This window comes from Chlorocebus sabaeus, chromosome 3 (assembly GCF_047675955.1).
Source record: "Chlorocebus sabaeus isolate Y175 chromosome 3, mChlSab1.0.hap1, whole genome shotgun sequence".
Lineage (NCBI taxonomy): Eukaryota > Metazoa > Chordata > Mammalia > Primates > Cercopithecidae > Chlorocebus > Chlorocebus sabaeus.
In genome coordinates this window covers 57438520-57456080 of record NC_132906.1, presented here as the reverse complement: position 1 = coordinate 57456080, position 17561 = coordinate 57438520, and the positions used below count along the sequence as shown (strand labels likewise).

Genomic DNA, 17561 nt, shown 5'->3' with positions numbered 1-17561 from the left:
AACAGAGGCATTAGCAGAATCCAGTTTTGTCTGGAAAATGCTTTGTTCTTTGGAACTTGTGTTCTGTGTTTTCCTTGGTAATTTGGATATAAAATATCTATCTTGGAAGGGATGGTTATAGATGTTAATCAGAGTAGCAGCAGTAAAAATTGACGTCTCAAGTATAATTTTTTGCTAAATGCAGCAGGAATGTATTCATGGAAAGGAAAGGCATGAAGGAAATACTTTACATCTGTCTTTTTATTACATACAATATGAAAAATTAAACCCCCTTCCTTATAATCATTGTGTTCACAGTGTGGGACTTAAATTATTACTTAATAATAGAGCTACTGAAGAATTCTTGTGATTTTTAATAGCTTAGTCTTAAGCCTATAATTAAAGTCTGTTTAACCTTGAGTATTTCCAAACTAAAATGTATCTGTTTTTCTTTTTTTAGACTATTTCAAATAGTACAATCCCAGAAAATGCAACAAGCAGTGGAAGGTTCAAACTTGACATTCTGAAAAATAAAGCTAAGAGATCCTTAACTAGCTCCCTGGAAAATATCTTCTCGAGGGTAAGATTGCACTGATGGTCTTTTAAGTATGCACATCTGTGTTTTCTAATAGTTTAGCTTCAGTCTCAACAGGTTCACAGATTTCCTTAGAAAAAAAAAAAAAGCCTAAGATAACTTTTAAAAATTAGTTAACAAAGTGTTCTTTTTTTTGTTTTTTTGTTTTGTTTTGTTTTGTTTTTTTGAGATGGAGTTTCACTCTTGTCACCCAAGTTGGTGTGCAGTGGTGAGATCTCAGCTCACTGCAACCTCTGCCTCCTGGGTTCAAGCAATTCTCCTGCCTCAGCCTCTCGAGTAGCAGAGATTTCCTGCCTCAGCCTCTCAAGTAGCAGAGATTACAGACATACACCACCATGCCTGGCTAATTTTTGTACTTTTAGTGGAGACAGGTTTTCACCATGTCGGTCATGCTGTTCTCGAACTCCTGACCTCAAGTGATCCACCTGCCTTGGCCTCCCAAAGTGCTAGCATTATGAGAGCCACCGTGCCCAGCTCAAAATGATCTTTTTTTTTTTTTTTTTTCCTTTTCTTTGACACAGAGCCTTGCTCTGTCACCAGCCTGGAGTACAGTGGCACGATCTTGGCTCACTGCAACTTCCACCTCCTGGGTTCAAGTGATTCTCTTGCCTCTGCCTCCTGAGTAACTGAGACTACAGGTGCGCACCACCACTCCCGGCTAATTTTTATATTTTTAATAGAGATGGGGTTTCACCATGTTGACCAGGATGGTCTTGATCTCTTGACCTTGTGATCTGCCCGCCTCGGCCTCCCAAAGTATTGGGATTACAGGCGTGAGCCACCATGCCCAGCCCAAAATGACCTTTCAAAATAAATTTCCTTCTCAGATTGAGATTTATTCTGGGGACTTTATGTGAATTTGAGCAATAGAGATTTAGTAGTAGAAATACATATGTATAGAAAAGGGGAAATAGAATATTGATGCTCAATACTGTAAGAACTTTAAAAATCATTTCCCATAGAAAGTTATAAAGACATTTTTTTTTGCCCATTGTATTAGTTCATTCTTGCATTACTATAAAGAAATATCTGAAACTGGGTAATTTTTAAAGAAAAGGGGTTTAATTGGCTCACAGTTCTGCGGGTTATATGGGAAGCATAGCGGCTTCTGCTTCCGGAGAGGCCTCAGGAAGCTTCCAATCATGGTGGAAGGCAAAGGGGGAGCAAGACATCTCACATGGTGGGAGCATTAACAAGAGAGAGAGAATGAGGAGGTGCTGAACACTTTTAAACAACCAGATCTCATGAGAACTCACTATCATGAGAACCGCACCAAGGCGATGGTGCTAAACCATTCCTAAGAAATCCATCCCCCGTGATCCAGTCACCTCCCACCAGGCCCCACCTCCAACATTGGAAATTACAATCTGACATGAGATTTGGGCAGGGACACAGATCCAAACCATATCACTCATTCTTAGAAACTTAGAGGCTAAGTGCTGAAAAAAAGTATAAATTAATGGAAATTTATATATTCCATTTAGTAAGTATATATATTCCATTTTAAAATAAGTAAAAGGGTTCCCCTTCAACTTTATTTTCCTCTTCCTGAACAATTCTGCCTTAGAGCTATTAGGTGAGGTCAACCTACGTGGGTGTTTTGGGCTGTGGCATGGGGGACCCATGGTGGCTCAGAGCAGGGAGACTGTCCATATGGGGTGTGGAATGTGGGGGTGGCTCGATGCAGGGCGTAGGAGCCTCTTGCAGTGATGAGGGAATCCGCAGAGAAGGGGAACCTGGTTTGGGAGGTCGCAGGAGGCAGCATACTGGCAGAAGGAAGGCCCAGTGCAGGTGTCAGATCACAGTGGAGGGGAGCGGGCATTCACACGGATGAGTGCCTGAGCAGGCTGAGGATGTGCATGTGATGGGATGGCAGCCCCAGCATGGAGTGGCACAGCCTGAGTGGGATGAGGACAGTGTCTGTGCAGTGGTCATTGTGGAGATGGGTTATATACACACAGGGATAGGTGAAGTAAGTAAATGTCTTAAGGAGAGTGGAATCCAGGGAAAAAGAAATTACTAATACGAAAAGGGTAGAAATTAGAATGAACCCTGCATTGGATTCAACTTGGAGGTATCACACTAAAGAACTTACTCATGTAACCAAATACCACCTGTTCCCTCCTGGCCAACATGATAAAACCCCGTCTCTACTAAAAATACAAAAAAATGAGCCGGGCATGGTGTTGCGTGCCTGTAATCCCAGCTATTCAGGAGGCTGAGGCATGAGAATCACTTGAACTGAGGAGGCAGGGGTTGCAGTGAGCTGAGATCATGCCACTGCACTCCAGCCTGGGAGACAGAGTGAGACCCTTTCTAAAACAAACAAACAAACAAACAAACAAAAAAACCCACCTGTTCCCCCAGTAACCTGTGGAAATAAAAAAATCACAAAAACGAAACTTGGAGGTATCAATATAAAATCATGATATTTATATACATTAAATATAAACATACAATCATATAGAAATATATATGCAAATATAAAAATATGTAAATATAAACATAAGTATATATGTATGTGTTCTACTAGACAGAACCAAGATTCTGAGAAACATGGCTAATTTCAGGACTGTAGGAAAAGTACAAGATGAGCCCAGAACATCTTGGTGTTCTAGATAGCAGGAAAATGTTCGAAGAAAAATGGTGATGGGTCATAAGGACATAAAAACCTTGAAAGGGCTCCCACTGAGACAATACGACCATTGACATAAATGATAGCCACAGATAATCTAACTTACTGCATAAAATGGGAAACTGTTTTCTGATACAAAAAATAAATGAGTATATTGAAAGTTTGATCATAAAGAAGATATTTGCTGTATGTAATTAATATTTATTAATTACTAATGGGAAAATAACTTTACGATGAAGAAGGCTGGCAGACACCACCAAGTGATCAAATTGAACATCATCAGCAGTGGGGCAAATTGCAGCCCTGTGCCACCTGATATAAAGAAACAGAACTACTTCTGTGGTATTCATGACAAATAGGGCAGTGCCTGAATCTAATCATGGGGAAATGTCAACAAACCCACATTGAGGTGGAGTCTACAAAATAACAAGCCTGTTATCTTCAAGAAAGTCAAGAACAGGTTAAGAATATCTCCAGACTGAAGGACCCTAAAGAAACACAAAAACTAAGTGGAATGGGAGATTGTGAATCAAATCCTTTTGCCCTGAAAGCCATTATTGGGACAACCAATGCAATTGGAGTGAAGTCTGAAGATTCAATAGTATTATACTGCATCAATGTCAGTATCCTGGTTTTGAAAGTTGTATTTTAGTTATATTGGAGAATGTCCTTGTTTATAGAAAACACACAGTAAAGTATTTCAGGATGATGGAGCTTTATATTGGCAACTTATGTGAAAATGGTTGTGGGAAAAAACATTTTTGTACTACACTTATAACTTGCCTTCACATTTGAGATTGCTTCAAAATGAAAAAAGAGAAACAAAGTGATCGTTTTAAACCTGCTTATCACACATACCTCACAAAGCCCCGAGGGTGTTTTTTTAAATTTATTTTTTCTGCTTGCTGTTTTCATGTGTTAATAAATAGCTCAGGTTATTAATGGATCAGAAACACTGCCATTGTAGGATCATCAATAAGGGCTCTTTTCTGTACCCAGCACACTGCCTGTGAAAACCAAGTAGTAGGACTGGTTGGGTGGTAGGTGTTTTAACTCCTATGAACAAAGTTTCAAAATGTACCCTTGATGACTTTTTTAAGTCTCTTGACCTTTATGTTAATATACAAATAAAATTTCACCTTCAGTGTATAAGTGTCTTCCTTAGTGATCTCTCAGTGCTTTTAAAGAGGCAAATTAGTGATATAAATTCTTAGACTTTGAGAAGAACTTTGAATTAACCATTAAACTCTATTTGCAAATGCGTATTTTTTTAAAAAACATTATTTCCACCTGTTTAACCTTAATAGCATTATAAGAATATGTTTAAATAGTTGGATACATTTTGATTCTTTCCATGTTTGTGCAATAGAGCATTAGGACATAGTAACTTCTGATATGTGGCGTTCCTTGCTTTGTTTCTTTGTTATGGCTCAAAATACTTTTCTAGTTATTTCTCTTAATGATAGAGATACTTTTAACTTTAACAGAAGCCCTGCAGCAAGCATGATCGATTGTGAATGCCATTATTTTATTAGTGGAAAACGGAATCTCAGAAAAGAACATCTAGGAGATTTGTCAGAAGTATGCCAACACAAATTTCATAAAATATTTATGCCTTTTTCCTTCAAAATTTATAAATTAGTAAAATCCTGGTCCTTACTCCAGACCTACTTAATCAGAAACTCTGGGGGTGGGGTCCAGCAGTTTGGGGTTCACCAAGCCCTCCAGGTGATGCTGATGCAATTACACTTAAGGTAAGTGTAATTCTTAAAGCACCAGCATCAGAAACAGCATCAGCTACCTGAATTGAACACAGTGTTTAGTGAAAATTTTAGCAGAGAAGACCATTTAAGTAGGTGTCAGGGTACCTGAATGTAATACCTGGCCCTAGCCAATTTTATATTTATGATCTTGGATGAATTATTTGCCTTTTCTAAGCCATAGTTTTCCCATTTGTGAAATAGATATATTAATATCCGCTTGCCTCATGTAATTGTGAGGATTAAATGTTAGTATGTTAGGGAAATATCACATCATAGATATGAGGTAGTATATTCAGTGGTAAGCTCAAAAGCTCTGTCATTTACAAAATGGCAAAGGGTATTTAGGGTGGTACTTTCTTTATCTCCATTTAGTACCTTGGCATCCTGCATAATACTTGCAGTGCCAACTTTGAAGTCTTTTTCGCATGCCTTCAATTGCTGTAATGACATTTTCAGCAAGGGCACCACCAATCTGTTTTGATCAAGGTGGATACCATAGCTTTTGTTTCCCAGAGTGATGCCAAATGACATAAATGTTGCAACGTAACAAGGTCTTGCTTGTACCATGTGCAACAGAATGCACTTTTTGGGCAGGTTGGCAGCTCCCCATGTTGTATTAAAGGTTACATAGCAAAAGGGCAAAAGGGGTTTTGTGTACTTCTAAAACTTGTCTTTTTTTTTTTTTCCTGCTGAGTTGTATAGTAGAAAATTCACACTCCAGTTTTGGAGTTTAGCTCATAATTGCTGCCATTTTTAAATGTCAAAATATTTTATTTAGCTAACTATAGTTGTTTATGAAATAGGATCCATTTTTTAAATGCCAAGAAGCTCAGCTCATTAACCACTAAAAAGCGGGTCCAAGGGAAAGGCCCTACCACGTGCATTAGCGAATCATAATGTCGTACAACAGAAAAAGCTGTCTGTTCAGAGGTGAAAATCAGAATCATGTAATGGCTATCTGTTGCTTTTTTTTTTTTTTTCCAGTTGTTTTCCAAAACAGAAATATTTACTAATATAAATTTTATTTTTTTGAGATAGGGTCTTGCTCTGTCACCCAGGCTGGAGTGCAGTGGTGTGATCATAGCTCACTGCAGCCTCAAACTCCTGGGCTCAAACAGTCTTCCTGCCTCAGCCTCCCAAGTAGCTAGGACCACGGGCACATACCACCAAGCCTGGCTAATTTTATTTTTGTTTTTTTCTAGAGACCGGGTCTTACCATGTTGCCCAGGCTGGTCTTGAACTCCTGGTGTCAAGCAATCCTGCCACCTCAGCTTCCTAAAGTGCTAGGATTACAGGCATGAGCCACCATGCCAAGCCAATATTTACTAATATAAAGTGCAAGTTATTTTGAAAATAGTACCCATTTTCTACTTTCTTCAGAATAATGTCCATTGTCTTTACTTGTTGAAATGTGTGAAGTGGTAGAGTATAACTTTAAAGTAACTTTGTTTTTCTTTGTGCACAAAAAAAGCATATGTGGGTAAAACACCACTATGAGTAAAACAGGTGATTTCAGTTGTTTTTCTAATAATAGGAATGGTTTGATACCATCTGACTACTTTGTCTGTTATGACCAAATAACCTGTCTGAGATAACCAGGCAGGTGGGCATGTAAGTAGCGCTAAAAATAACAGAAAGCAATCTTGTCTTTACTATATTTTCCTCTTGGCTACACACACTAATCCAATAATTTATTAGCCACAAATACAGTTTTTATTATTGGAAGAATGCCAATTATAACATAGAACTGAAGAACTGAAAAGAATTTGATGATGTTCTAGGACATTTACAAAATTCCATGTAACCTCTGTAGGCTAATTAGCTTTATTTGTAATTCTCTTTTTCACAGAGTCTTAGTTTAGGGATGTAGTAGTAACAGCTCAGGAGCTTCACTTGAAAATTGTGCTTCCTGTGTCAAAATTGCTGCCCTTTCTTTTAACTAGCTGTGTAAACTTGGGCAATGTAATCTGTCAGAACTTCAGTCTCTGTATCTGTGAAGATGGGCTAAATAACCATATTGACCTCACAATTGGTATGAGGATTAAGTGAGCTAATGCACTGTAAAATGCTTAACGTAGTATATGGCACATGATAAGCATTCAACAATATTAGGTGCAGCTATTAATTTTATTATTGTTTTAGTTATTATATAGTAAGCCATTGGAGATAAAGGTGTAATATATCAGATAAGAATAAATATTGCTTTACGAAACAAGGTCGGATGTCATAAATAAAACATAGTCATCTGAAAAGAAGAAAGAACTGTTAGACTTTCTGATAGTAGATGTAAAAAGAAAAATTCAAGAGAAGGCTAGGAAACTCGAGTTGAAAAAAACCTTTCAGAAAATGGAGCAAAATTCAAAGAAAAGGAAAATAGGAGAACAAGGTAAAAAATTAAAGGATCTGTCCAGAACCTAAACAGTAGGAGTTCTAGTAAGAAAAGATGCGTGCAAGGAATTCTTTAAAGAAATAATTTTAAAAATTTATCAGAGCTAAAGAGCATGAGTTTCCAGATTTAGTGAACTCAGAAAGTGCCCAACAGAGTGACTGCATAAAAGTCATGTTAAGTCATGTTGTTGTGAAATTTCACAATGCCAAAGGGCAAACTTAGATTCTGTTCCAAAGAGAAGCAGCAGATCAGACACCCAGGCTCTAGAGTCACAATGGCTTTAGACTTCTGAACCAAAGGACATTTGAGCAATTCTAAGATATTTGGAAGCAAAATTTCTAACCACTACAATATACAATATCCAGCCAAACTATTAGTGAAATGCAAGCATAGACTAATGACACTTATGGGCATGTACATTTAAAAAAAAATTTAATTCCCACTCTCCCTTTCTCAGAAAGCACCTGGAGAATGCGCCTTTGCAAAATGAGGAAGTAAACTAAAAAAGGAGAAGACATGGGACCAAGCAAGCAGAAATTCCAACAGAGGAGGGGGTCAAAGGAAATTTCTAGGTTGATAGTGAAGGAAAATCCTAGGAAACTTTGTAGAGCAAGCCTACATTGTAACACGTCCAGTCCAGATTGGGGCAGAAACACAGAGGTCTCCATAATGGTTGCTTTAAAAAAAAAAAAAAAAAAAGGAGGGGGAGGAGGAGGGGAAGGGAGAGAGAGAGGGAGATTAATGGTTTATGTGGTGATGTTTGGACCATATTGTGAACTGTTGGAGAGTTTTGTAATATATTTGTGATTGCTCAAGTAGCCACTAACTCCATGAAAAACAATATACAAGATATGAGGTGTAATCAAACATAATCGTAGTAAAATATGTAGCTCAGCTGCAAACAATGTTAGCAGTCATAATAATCTAAGCACAAACTACTGATTTAATCAAAATTCATGATGTAACTATATTGAAGGAAGAAGGGAAGAAAGGTGTGTGTGTGTGTGTGTGTGTGTGTGTGTGTGTGTGGTGGAACTGGGTATATAATAAAGTAAGAATATTAAAGTTTCATCTTCCAGAATTAGGAAGTCAGTAGATATTTTCTAAAATGGAAAGCATAAGGAACAGTTGGATAAGCTTGAATACCAGAAATATCAATATAAATAATGTCAAGGTTTGCTTTTGGGGAATGGGATTCAGAGTGCGAGAGAGGGGGTAGATGACCACCACTTTTCATTATAAACTTGATAGCACAGTTTCACTTTGGAAACTTTGTGCTGATATTACTTTCATTAAAAATTAAAATGAAATTCAACCCCCTCTTACCCCCAACCCCCAAGTAAACCTAAGAATGTTTGCAGACAGAGTTGAAGCCTGGAAAGTACTATGCAAATGCTATGCATTGTTAAAAAATTTCGCAGGGTCTCTGTCACATGGATCTAACTGGTGTTTCCACTCATTCTTTTTTAGAACTTCGCCACATGCTCTAGAGTTGTGTGGTACTCCTCAGTCTGTGTTTTGTCTTTTGAGACCTTGTAGATGATGAGGTTCCCAACCTGACTTGTATCCTCTTTCCTTCTACAGTTGGCCTCAGTCCCTTCCTGTTTAAAGAGAGGGGGAACAGACAAAATGATCTCTTAGGTTCTTAGGTCTCTTAGATCTTAGGTGATCTCTTAGATCTGTTTCTGAGATCATTTATAAAATCCACATCAAAGGACTATGTGAAAAACAATCGATAACCAATTCACTAATATTGAAGCAGACTGATATCTAGTCTTCCAAAATTAAATGATTTATTGAAATAGTTTGGCATTATGGAATAATGAATGAAGCAAAACCTTTAAATTTTAGAATGTGGTTTTCTTTTCCATGTGGTTTTTAACTGATGTTTATTATAATCCTATAATGTGAATTATGATGTTTTGATCTAGGTTGTATGTATTAAGTCATTTTCTAGATAGCTTTTTTCATTTGTTTTGCTGTATCTTCCATATTTGAATCTGAGACAGAGTTAATGGGGCCCTTACTGAACTTATGGGTGAATAATGTGTAATCTTGTAACCAAACTAACTTCAAAAAGCTTGGCCTGAGTATCTAGTTATCTAATGGCTGATTGAGAAATAATGGAAATAGATCAGGAATGGTTCTTACCGTGCTATAATAACTATTCATATAGCCAACACATTTAAGTGAACCACAAAAGGATCAATTTAATGCTAACATTAAGAGGCCAACTGGAACTACCTTTTATAGTTTTGAAGTAAAATTTTAAATCACATGAAGCACTTAATTTTATTCTTTTCACTCAGGGAGCTAACAGAATGAGAGGTCGGCTTGGAAGTGTGGACAGTTTTGAGCGGTCCAACAGTCTTGCTTCAGAGAAGGTATTTACACTAATTACAGCTTAACAAAGTCAGCACCGATATGGTAATATGCATGCTCCAGTATTTTATTATGAATGCTTTATAGCTTTTTAAAAAATAAATATTTGAGACTTTATTATTTTAAATAAGAAGATTCTAGGCATTAGCATGTAGTTCCTTTTTCCCTTACAGGCTAACTGTGCTCTGTTAGGCTTTTTATTGTTTGGAGATAGTGTGCTTTGGACAACAGTATTTGAGCAACTATTGATCCAACACCTTATAAAAAATGAGCCATAGATTACTAATTATATACTTGTACAGTGATTTTATTTGTTCCCTTCCTGTGTTACTTTCCCCCCTCATTTTTTAAAATCATTTTAACTGCAACATCAGGATCTTCTTTATCTCGTAGACAACTCTCAGTAGGTTGGGTTTCCTGTTTCCTGCATAGTGCAGTATGTCACCTGAGGCACATGCAGCCTATTTTTTAAAATGGAAATATATTAAAATATTTCTATTAAACTTTCTGTTGATGGAAGTGGGGACTTAGTCCAGCTATGAGTCTATTATCACTAACCCATGTTTATCAAGCTGAATATTTCTACAGTGGTGCCTGTTCTGGAAAGTTTTAACAGCATACCTGTCTAAATTGAAAGATTTATGATTTCTACCCATGCAATATGAGATGCATTCCAGCATAGCTCGGTTTTCATTCATTTCCTGTTTTTCATGTGTTTTAAAAGAAATTTACCTCAGGGAACATGTAATTGAATAGAAACGTCCACAGTGAGGGAAGACACTTAACAGACTTTATTTTCCGGAAGGCTTTGCCATGAGACTTGGACACTTAGGCATTGTAATACTGTTTTGGCAGTACAGGAAGCATGCAATTGATATGTCACGGAAGCCAGGAGATACGGAAACACAGACTCCACCCTCTTTGGTCATGATCTTTTTTCATCTGTCTGGCAACAGTGAGAGAAGTACAGTAGCTATAGCGTTTTGTGGCCAAGTGTCAGGGGAGAGAATACCTTTCACTTTTTTGTCATCCCTCTCACTTTCTGGCCTGTCTTTACGGATGCTGTCTTACAGCTGCTTATCCGAAGATAAGTGGGTTGTGGTGATACTGATTACAGCTGCTTATCAGAAGATAATGGGTTGTAGTGATACTGATTAGCCTACGGCATAAATTCAGTAAAAGGGGGAGAAAAAAAGCAGTTTTGTCATGACTCAGGAGGAGAGGCACACTGTCACTTTTGAGCTCTGTGTTTTGGCAGGTCTGCCATGACCCACTTGGGAAATAAAGGGCTCCCTTCTGCCTGTGTTTCAGGACTACTCACCAGGGGACTCTCCACCAGGGACACCGCCAGCGTCCCCACTGTCCTCAGCTTGGCAAACGTTTCCCGAAGAGGATTCTGACTCCCCGCAGTTTCGAAGACGGGCACACACATTCAGCCACCCACCTTCAAGCACAAAAAGAAAGCTGAATTTGCAGGATGGGAGGGCTCAGGGTGTGCGTTCCCCTCTGCTGAGGCAGAGCTCCAGCGAACAGTGCAGGTGAGTCTGACCCTCTCTCCAGGATGAGACCTAGATTCTCATGGCACACAGTTTGGATTACTCTGGAGTCAAGGTGGATGGTGAATTTATGCTCTAGTCAACTTTCAGTTTTGAGAACCACCATAAAAACAATTTAAGTCACCTCATTTACTAGGGGAAACAGGCAAGGTTAAGGCATACCCAGAAAGAAGAGTTATTTCGTTGGGGTGGAAACTCTTTTTTTTTCCTTTCAGAAAAATGGAAAAAACGAGATAACCATGCAATTGTTTTGTCTGAAAACCTGCTGATAACATGTTACTCAGTGTCTTGATGATGATTCTAGAGAAACAAAGTCAGCAGATTTGAAAATAGCATAGCAGTAGAACTTCCTGTTAGCTTACAATAAAATACCAGGGTTTTAAAAGTCACCTGAGTTACTTTCATACATGAGATAATATTTGGCTATATTATGTTACATAATAAATTAAAGCTAAATATGAAAATTGTTTTAAATTGTATCTAGAATAAAGTGATATCTATAAAGAAGAATACATATACCATAATTGACAGGCAGTGTCCACTTAGAAAAGATCTTGCACAGTATTTAAAATATAATTTAAGAAAAAGTTGTTTGATATTTGGTGAGAAACAGTAAAGAGGATAAATTTGGAATGATTTTCTTCTTCCTGTGTAACACAGATCAAATTTATATCTTAGAACTCGTTTTGTTTCTCTTATTTACCTATGAATTTGATACAGAAAATAGGGTTAAGTAAAGATGCTGGTTGGAGAGGAAAAGAAAAAACACAACTCAATGTAAAAGGAGAAGGCTAATTTTTATATCACGTGTTACAAAATTTGCCAGCATTTCTTTTAAGGACACGGTTTTATTTTCATTGTTGTTTTCTGAATGATTCGAAATTTAAAAATGAGATATTTTATGATAGAAAAATAAAGTTAACAGAATTCATTATTCTCAGATTTTTTTCTGTGTGTGTAAAGGATATTAAATAGTCATATGTATATCAAGATATTTAAATGATCACTTCATTTATATTTACTCAAGGCAATAGAACACTTTTTTTTCCAGGAAAAATTATTTTCAAGAATTAAAGACTTCTATCATTTTAGACTATAAATATCTTAATCCTTCCCTCTGTTTTCCACATTTTATAATGTATAAGTTATGATTTCTACCCATGCAATATGAGATGCATTCCAGCATCTTTATAATGTATAAGTTCAAACAATTTCTATCACTATAAAAAATGCTCTCTGTGTTTTATAATGTATTTTATAATGTATAAGTTCCACATTTTATAATGTATAAGTTCAAACAATTTCTATCACTATAAAAAATGCTCTCTGTGTCATTGTGAAAGCTTGCTATGCAAAGAATCTTCTAGATTTTGGGCTTTCAATTAAACCATAGTGGCACAATTCCACTGTCTTCGGGAAAGAACACGGACATTAATGTTTGTTAAGCCAAAGGTATTATGATAACTTCCAACAACCAAACATGTTGTTCTTAAATATTTAGAAGGGTTTATATCTTTAAAATAGTCAAAGTCTTTGAACTAGTGATAATCAGTCTTTCCTTCTGGAACTTGTTTCCTGTAATTATTTGTGCTTTCCTACTTTTTTCCCTTGAAGTGTCTTTTGCATGTGAAAACAAATACTTTTTGTCCTCAAGTTGTTAAGAATTTTTTAGAGACAAACACAGATGCTTAGAAATACTGTATAGATAAGGAATTCAAATTGTGAAAGAATGAAATTAGGTCATAGTTATCTAAATAGAGAACTGTATGCTTCTTTTTTTTTTTTTTCCTCATGTAAGATCCAGCCCTGAGCCTTGAAAGGAAAGATTAAATTAATAGCAAGAACCTGTTTATATGCTTTTTCATAGTGAATGAAGATATTGCCAAAATATAAATTAAGACAAATTTGCTGTATTTTCTGTACTCAGCACTCTTTCGTCAGTTCGACGCATGTACAAGGAGAGTAATTCTTCCTCCAGTCTTCCAAGTCTTCACACTTCCTTCTCTGCCCCTTCCTTCACTGCCCCCTCTTTCCTGAAAAGCTTTTACCAGAATTCAGGTAGACTGTCCCCACAGTATGAAAATGAAATCAGGTGAGATCAGTGTCCTCTGTTTGCAAAGCAAAATTTTCTGCAGTGATATACTGATATGTTACTAAAAAGTGGTTGATGAATTTTGGAGTGACATTTATGCATCCCTGTGTTGTGCTTGTTCTAATCTGTTTCTAATAATATATTGGTTTCAATTACAATTAATTTTATTAAGAAAACTTTTTCAACCAGTAGCTTCAAAGCTTTTTGATGACATTATTATCTTTTTGAATTATGTTTTTTTGTATCGTTTGTGTGTTTCTTTTTCTCAGACTCCAGAGTCTAAGCTTTGTATTGTTAGCACAACTGATGCTAACATATACTAAGTTAACCTTCCCTGTTCGTGCCTTTTTTTTCTTGGCCTTTCTAGACATATTTAATGGAATCCAAAAGCCACTGATTGAAACAACTGTACTAAACTGATAGATACAATAATATCTTTATTTTTAAGTATATAGAATATTTCGTAGGCATTTCTTTGATTTTTCAATGACAGACTTTTCTGGATCTCAATATAAATCACACAATGGTTACAAGATCATGTTGATAGCAACTCTCAGATAGCATGAGGGATCTGTAAGGACTTCTTGAATCTTGTGAACATTCTATTTTGTTTTGTTTTTATCTTCAGTATGGAAAAGGCATAGCCTGTTAAATCTTACTGCTTGTTCTTTTAGTAACACAAAATTAGATGTAGTGATTTTTGGAGAATTACTTTTTTAAAAAAAATTAAAATTGTACATGCAATAATATTGATCACTCAAATTCTTAGTGGGGTGCTGCAACCTCTAGAAAGTAGTGGACTTAGTCGGGAACCTTTCTAAATTTGTTGGTGATGCAGATGTTTGTGAGATTCGTTCCTATTTTTGTGTATAGCTTGACTTATTCACTTTTATTGCTGTATAGTATTCCATTTCATACATTATAGTTTATCCACTCTTTGCTGATGGATATTTGGTTTTTTTCTTGTTGTCTGATGATTGGCAATTCTTGTAGTCAGAAGAGGAATACATGTTATCCACTAGCCTGTGTGCCATTAACATCTTCTTGGATATTCTTTTGGCCTATTTCTGTTAGACATAGGATGTACTAAAAGTTAACATATAACTAGGTAGCACTCAGTCACTAGTTAAGTTAGACTAATCCTTGAATTATTCCTGAGGATCTTTTGTCCATGTGTGCCTTTTTTTTCACTTTAAGAAAGTTAACTAATACTGGATTAATATAATTTTGATCCTGAACTTTCCTCTGAATTAGTACAAAGTCATGTTCAAACATTGAATTTGATTTATAGTGAAGAAAATATGTGAAGAATTTAGAGTGCTTTCGGGCACAACCTTATGGAAGAAATTTCAAGGGATATAGCCACAAAACTACTATAAGATACATAGAATATGAAACGAGTTTAGAGAACCAAGAATATACATGAAGATATCAGTTTGCATTATCTCTATAATACTGCCTACTAACAAGAATACAACACTTTCAACCAAACCTATTTGCGTTTTCTTATTCTGTTGGTTAAACTGAGCATGTGGAGAATCCCAGTTTCCTTCCTGAGAGAACCATGCCTGAAAGTGACGATTAGCAGTACCCATTAAGAAGATCAAAGGTTAACTGTAACTAGGATGTAAAGCACAGAAGTGGTGGCTTCTGTCTATAAAGATTATTCATATTGTTTAATGTAAGATTATTCATTTGCTTTCAGGAGTTCCTGCTTAGCTGTATGTATAATTTTTGCAAATAGCTTCCCAAAGCCCTCTATGCCTCATTCTAATAGAAGGATATTGAAGTCAGAGGGCAAATATACATTAGTTTTGGGTTGAAAAATTTCACCTGTTTGTAGCTGTGTTATTTTAAGTGCTGTATTGAAATATATGGCAAACTTTTAAATTTCTAAGATCATTAAAAATTATTGTTTTCTGTATGTTTTAATGTTTTCTTGGCTATGTGCAGTTCTAAAAACCAGAGAGTACTTTTTGTACCGTTTTCTACATTTTGTAAGTTTGATAGCATAAAATCAATAGGCCAAAATTATACTTAAAAAAATTGTTTTCCCAGAAAAGGACACCAATTTAAAAGCACACAGCTCAGTAGATTATCGCAGAGTGAACACCTCTATTTCTCCTTCACCCCGGTCAATAAATGGAATGCTAGCAGCATGTGTGCAGCTCCTCCCATGTCCCCCATCTAATCACCATCCCCATGCTGACCTCAGACATCCTAGATTAGTGGTGCTTGGTTTTGAACTTTACATAAATAGAATGATACAGCCTATATTCTTTTATCTCGCATCTTTCACTGACATTCGTTTGTGAGATTTATTCCTGTTTTAATGAGCATTTTACTTCATTCATTTTATTGCTATATAGTATTCCATTTAATATATCTGAATTTTTCCATTCTCTTGTGAATAGACGTATGGGTTGTTTCTAGGTTTTTGACTTCAAAAAGAGTCCTGTCTTCACTATTATTATACATGTCTTTAATGTACCTACATATGCATTATTATTATTATTATTATTATTATTATTTGAGATGGAGTCTTGCCCCATCGCCCAGGCTGCAGTGCAATAGCGCAATTTCGGCTCACTGCAAGCTCCACCTTCCGGGTTCACGCCATTCTCCTGCCTCAGCCTCCTGAGTAGCTGGGACTACAGGCGCCCGCCACCATGCCCGGCTAATTTTTTTGTATTTTTAGTAGAGACGGGGTTTCACCATGTTAGGCAGGATGGTCTCGATCTCTTGCCTTCATGATCCACCCGCCTCGGCCTCCCAAAGTGCTGGGATTACAGGCGTGAGCCACTGCGTCCAACCCTACATATGCATTATTAATGAATATCTACACAGTAGTAAAATTGTTGGACAAAATGTTCTCTTAATAGGTTTATCTCAACCAGTAAGTCACTTCAACATAATTGTACAAGTTAGAAGCTTGGAGAGTTTTAAATTTGTATTTTGAAATAATTTCAAATTTATACTAACGTTGCAGAAATATTGCGGAGGATTCCTGTTAAACCATTTATCCAGGTTAATCAAGTTTTTATATTTTGCTACATTTGTTTTATAATTTTTGGTCCATTTACATATATATACATACATATATATGCACATCTATATTTCCTCATTCTAAGCCGTTTGTGAATAAGTTGCATGCATCGTGCTCCTTTATTCTTAGTACTTTAGGGTGTATTTCCTAAGAAAAAGGGTATTCAATTCTAGAGCATGGTTTCTGAAACCTTGTGGTTCCTGAACTCTACATTCTCATTATCACTTGGTTTAGAGAGACTATCATGTACACGTAATTACCATGATATCTGAAACTATTCAGAATAGTGAGGGGAGAAGGTTGTAGCATGATCAGTTATAATTTTCTTGTCACTTGAGTACTTAATATCTTATTAGTTGCATAAAATGGATCTCTAAATATGCATTGTCAAGTAGAGACTATGGTAGGGTAGGAGATAGGCTAACAATACTATTACTTTTTTTTTTTTTTTTTGAGACAGAGGCTCGCTCTGTCGCCAGGCTGGAGTGCAGTGGCGCGATCTTGGCTCCCTGCAAGCTCCGCCTCCCGGGTTCACGCCATTCTCCTGCCTTAGCCTCCGGAGTAGCTGGGACTACAGGCACGCGCCACCATGCCTGGCTACGTGGTTTTTTTTAAATTTTTAGTAGAGACGGGGTTTCACCATGTTAGCCGGCATGGTCTCGATCTGACCTCGTGATCCGCCCGCCTCGGCCTCCCAAAGTGCTGGGATTACAGGTGTGAGCCACCGCGCCCGGCCTACTATTACTTTTTTAAAAGCACGTTAATTTGAAATTTTAAATTCAGATTAGGCATCCTTTTCCAGGACCACGATCCTGAATTATTGAAAACATGTTAGGTTACTGTTTTTAAGCAGGCTGAGAAAAAGGAGCCAAGATCTTTTTAATAGTTGGTTAGTGGATTTACTTGCACATAACTGAAATGATAGAGGAGAGGGAATGTGTGTATTTTTTGTTTTACCTCACTTTGAATTAATTTTTCAAAATTTAATGTTATTTCATTGTTTAGTAAACTTTAATTTATATGATATGGTATATTTTTATAACATCTGTTTATTAAATATTATCACAGGCATATTTGTTACTTTTTACAATTGCTTCTCAGGTTTTAAGGCTGTGCTTAAATAT

At 36.5% G+C, this 17561-nt stretch overlaps 1 protein-coding gene across 4 annotated transcripts in view; it reads left to right on the top strand.

Moving 5' to 3' along the window:
• The window catches only part of TBC1D4 (TBC1 domain family member 4), a 208820-nt gene that overhangs the window by 155124 nt on the left and 36135 nt on the right, over positions 1-17561 (top strand). For all 4 annotated transcript variants that reach the window (XM_038007739.2, XM_073014394.1, XM_073014393.1 and 1 more), the window contains exons 8-10: positions 440-559; positions 9671-9745; positions 11055-11281. In XM_038007739.2, the coding sequence (XP_037863667.2) occupies positions 440-559; positions 9671-9745; positions 11055-11281 (422 nt within the window). The remainder of the gene's footprint in view (positions 1-439; positions 560-9670; positions 9746-11054; positions 11282-17561) is intronic.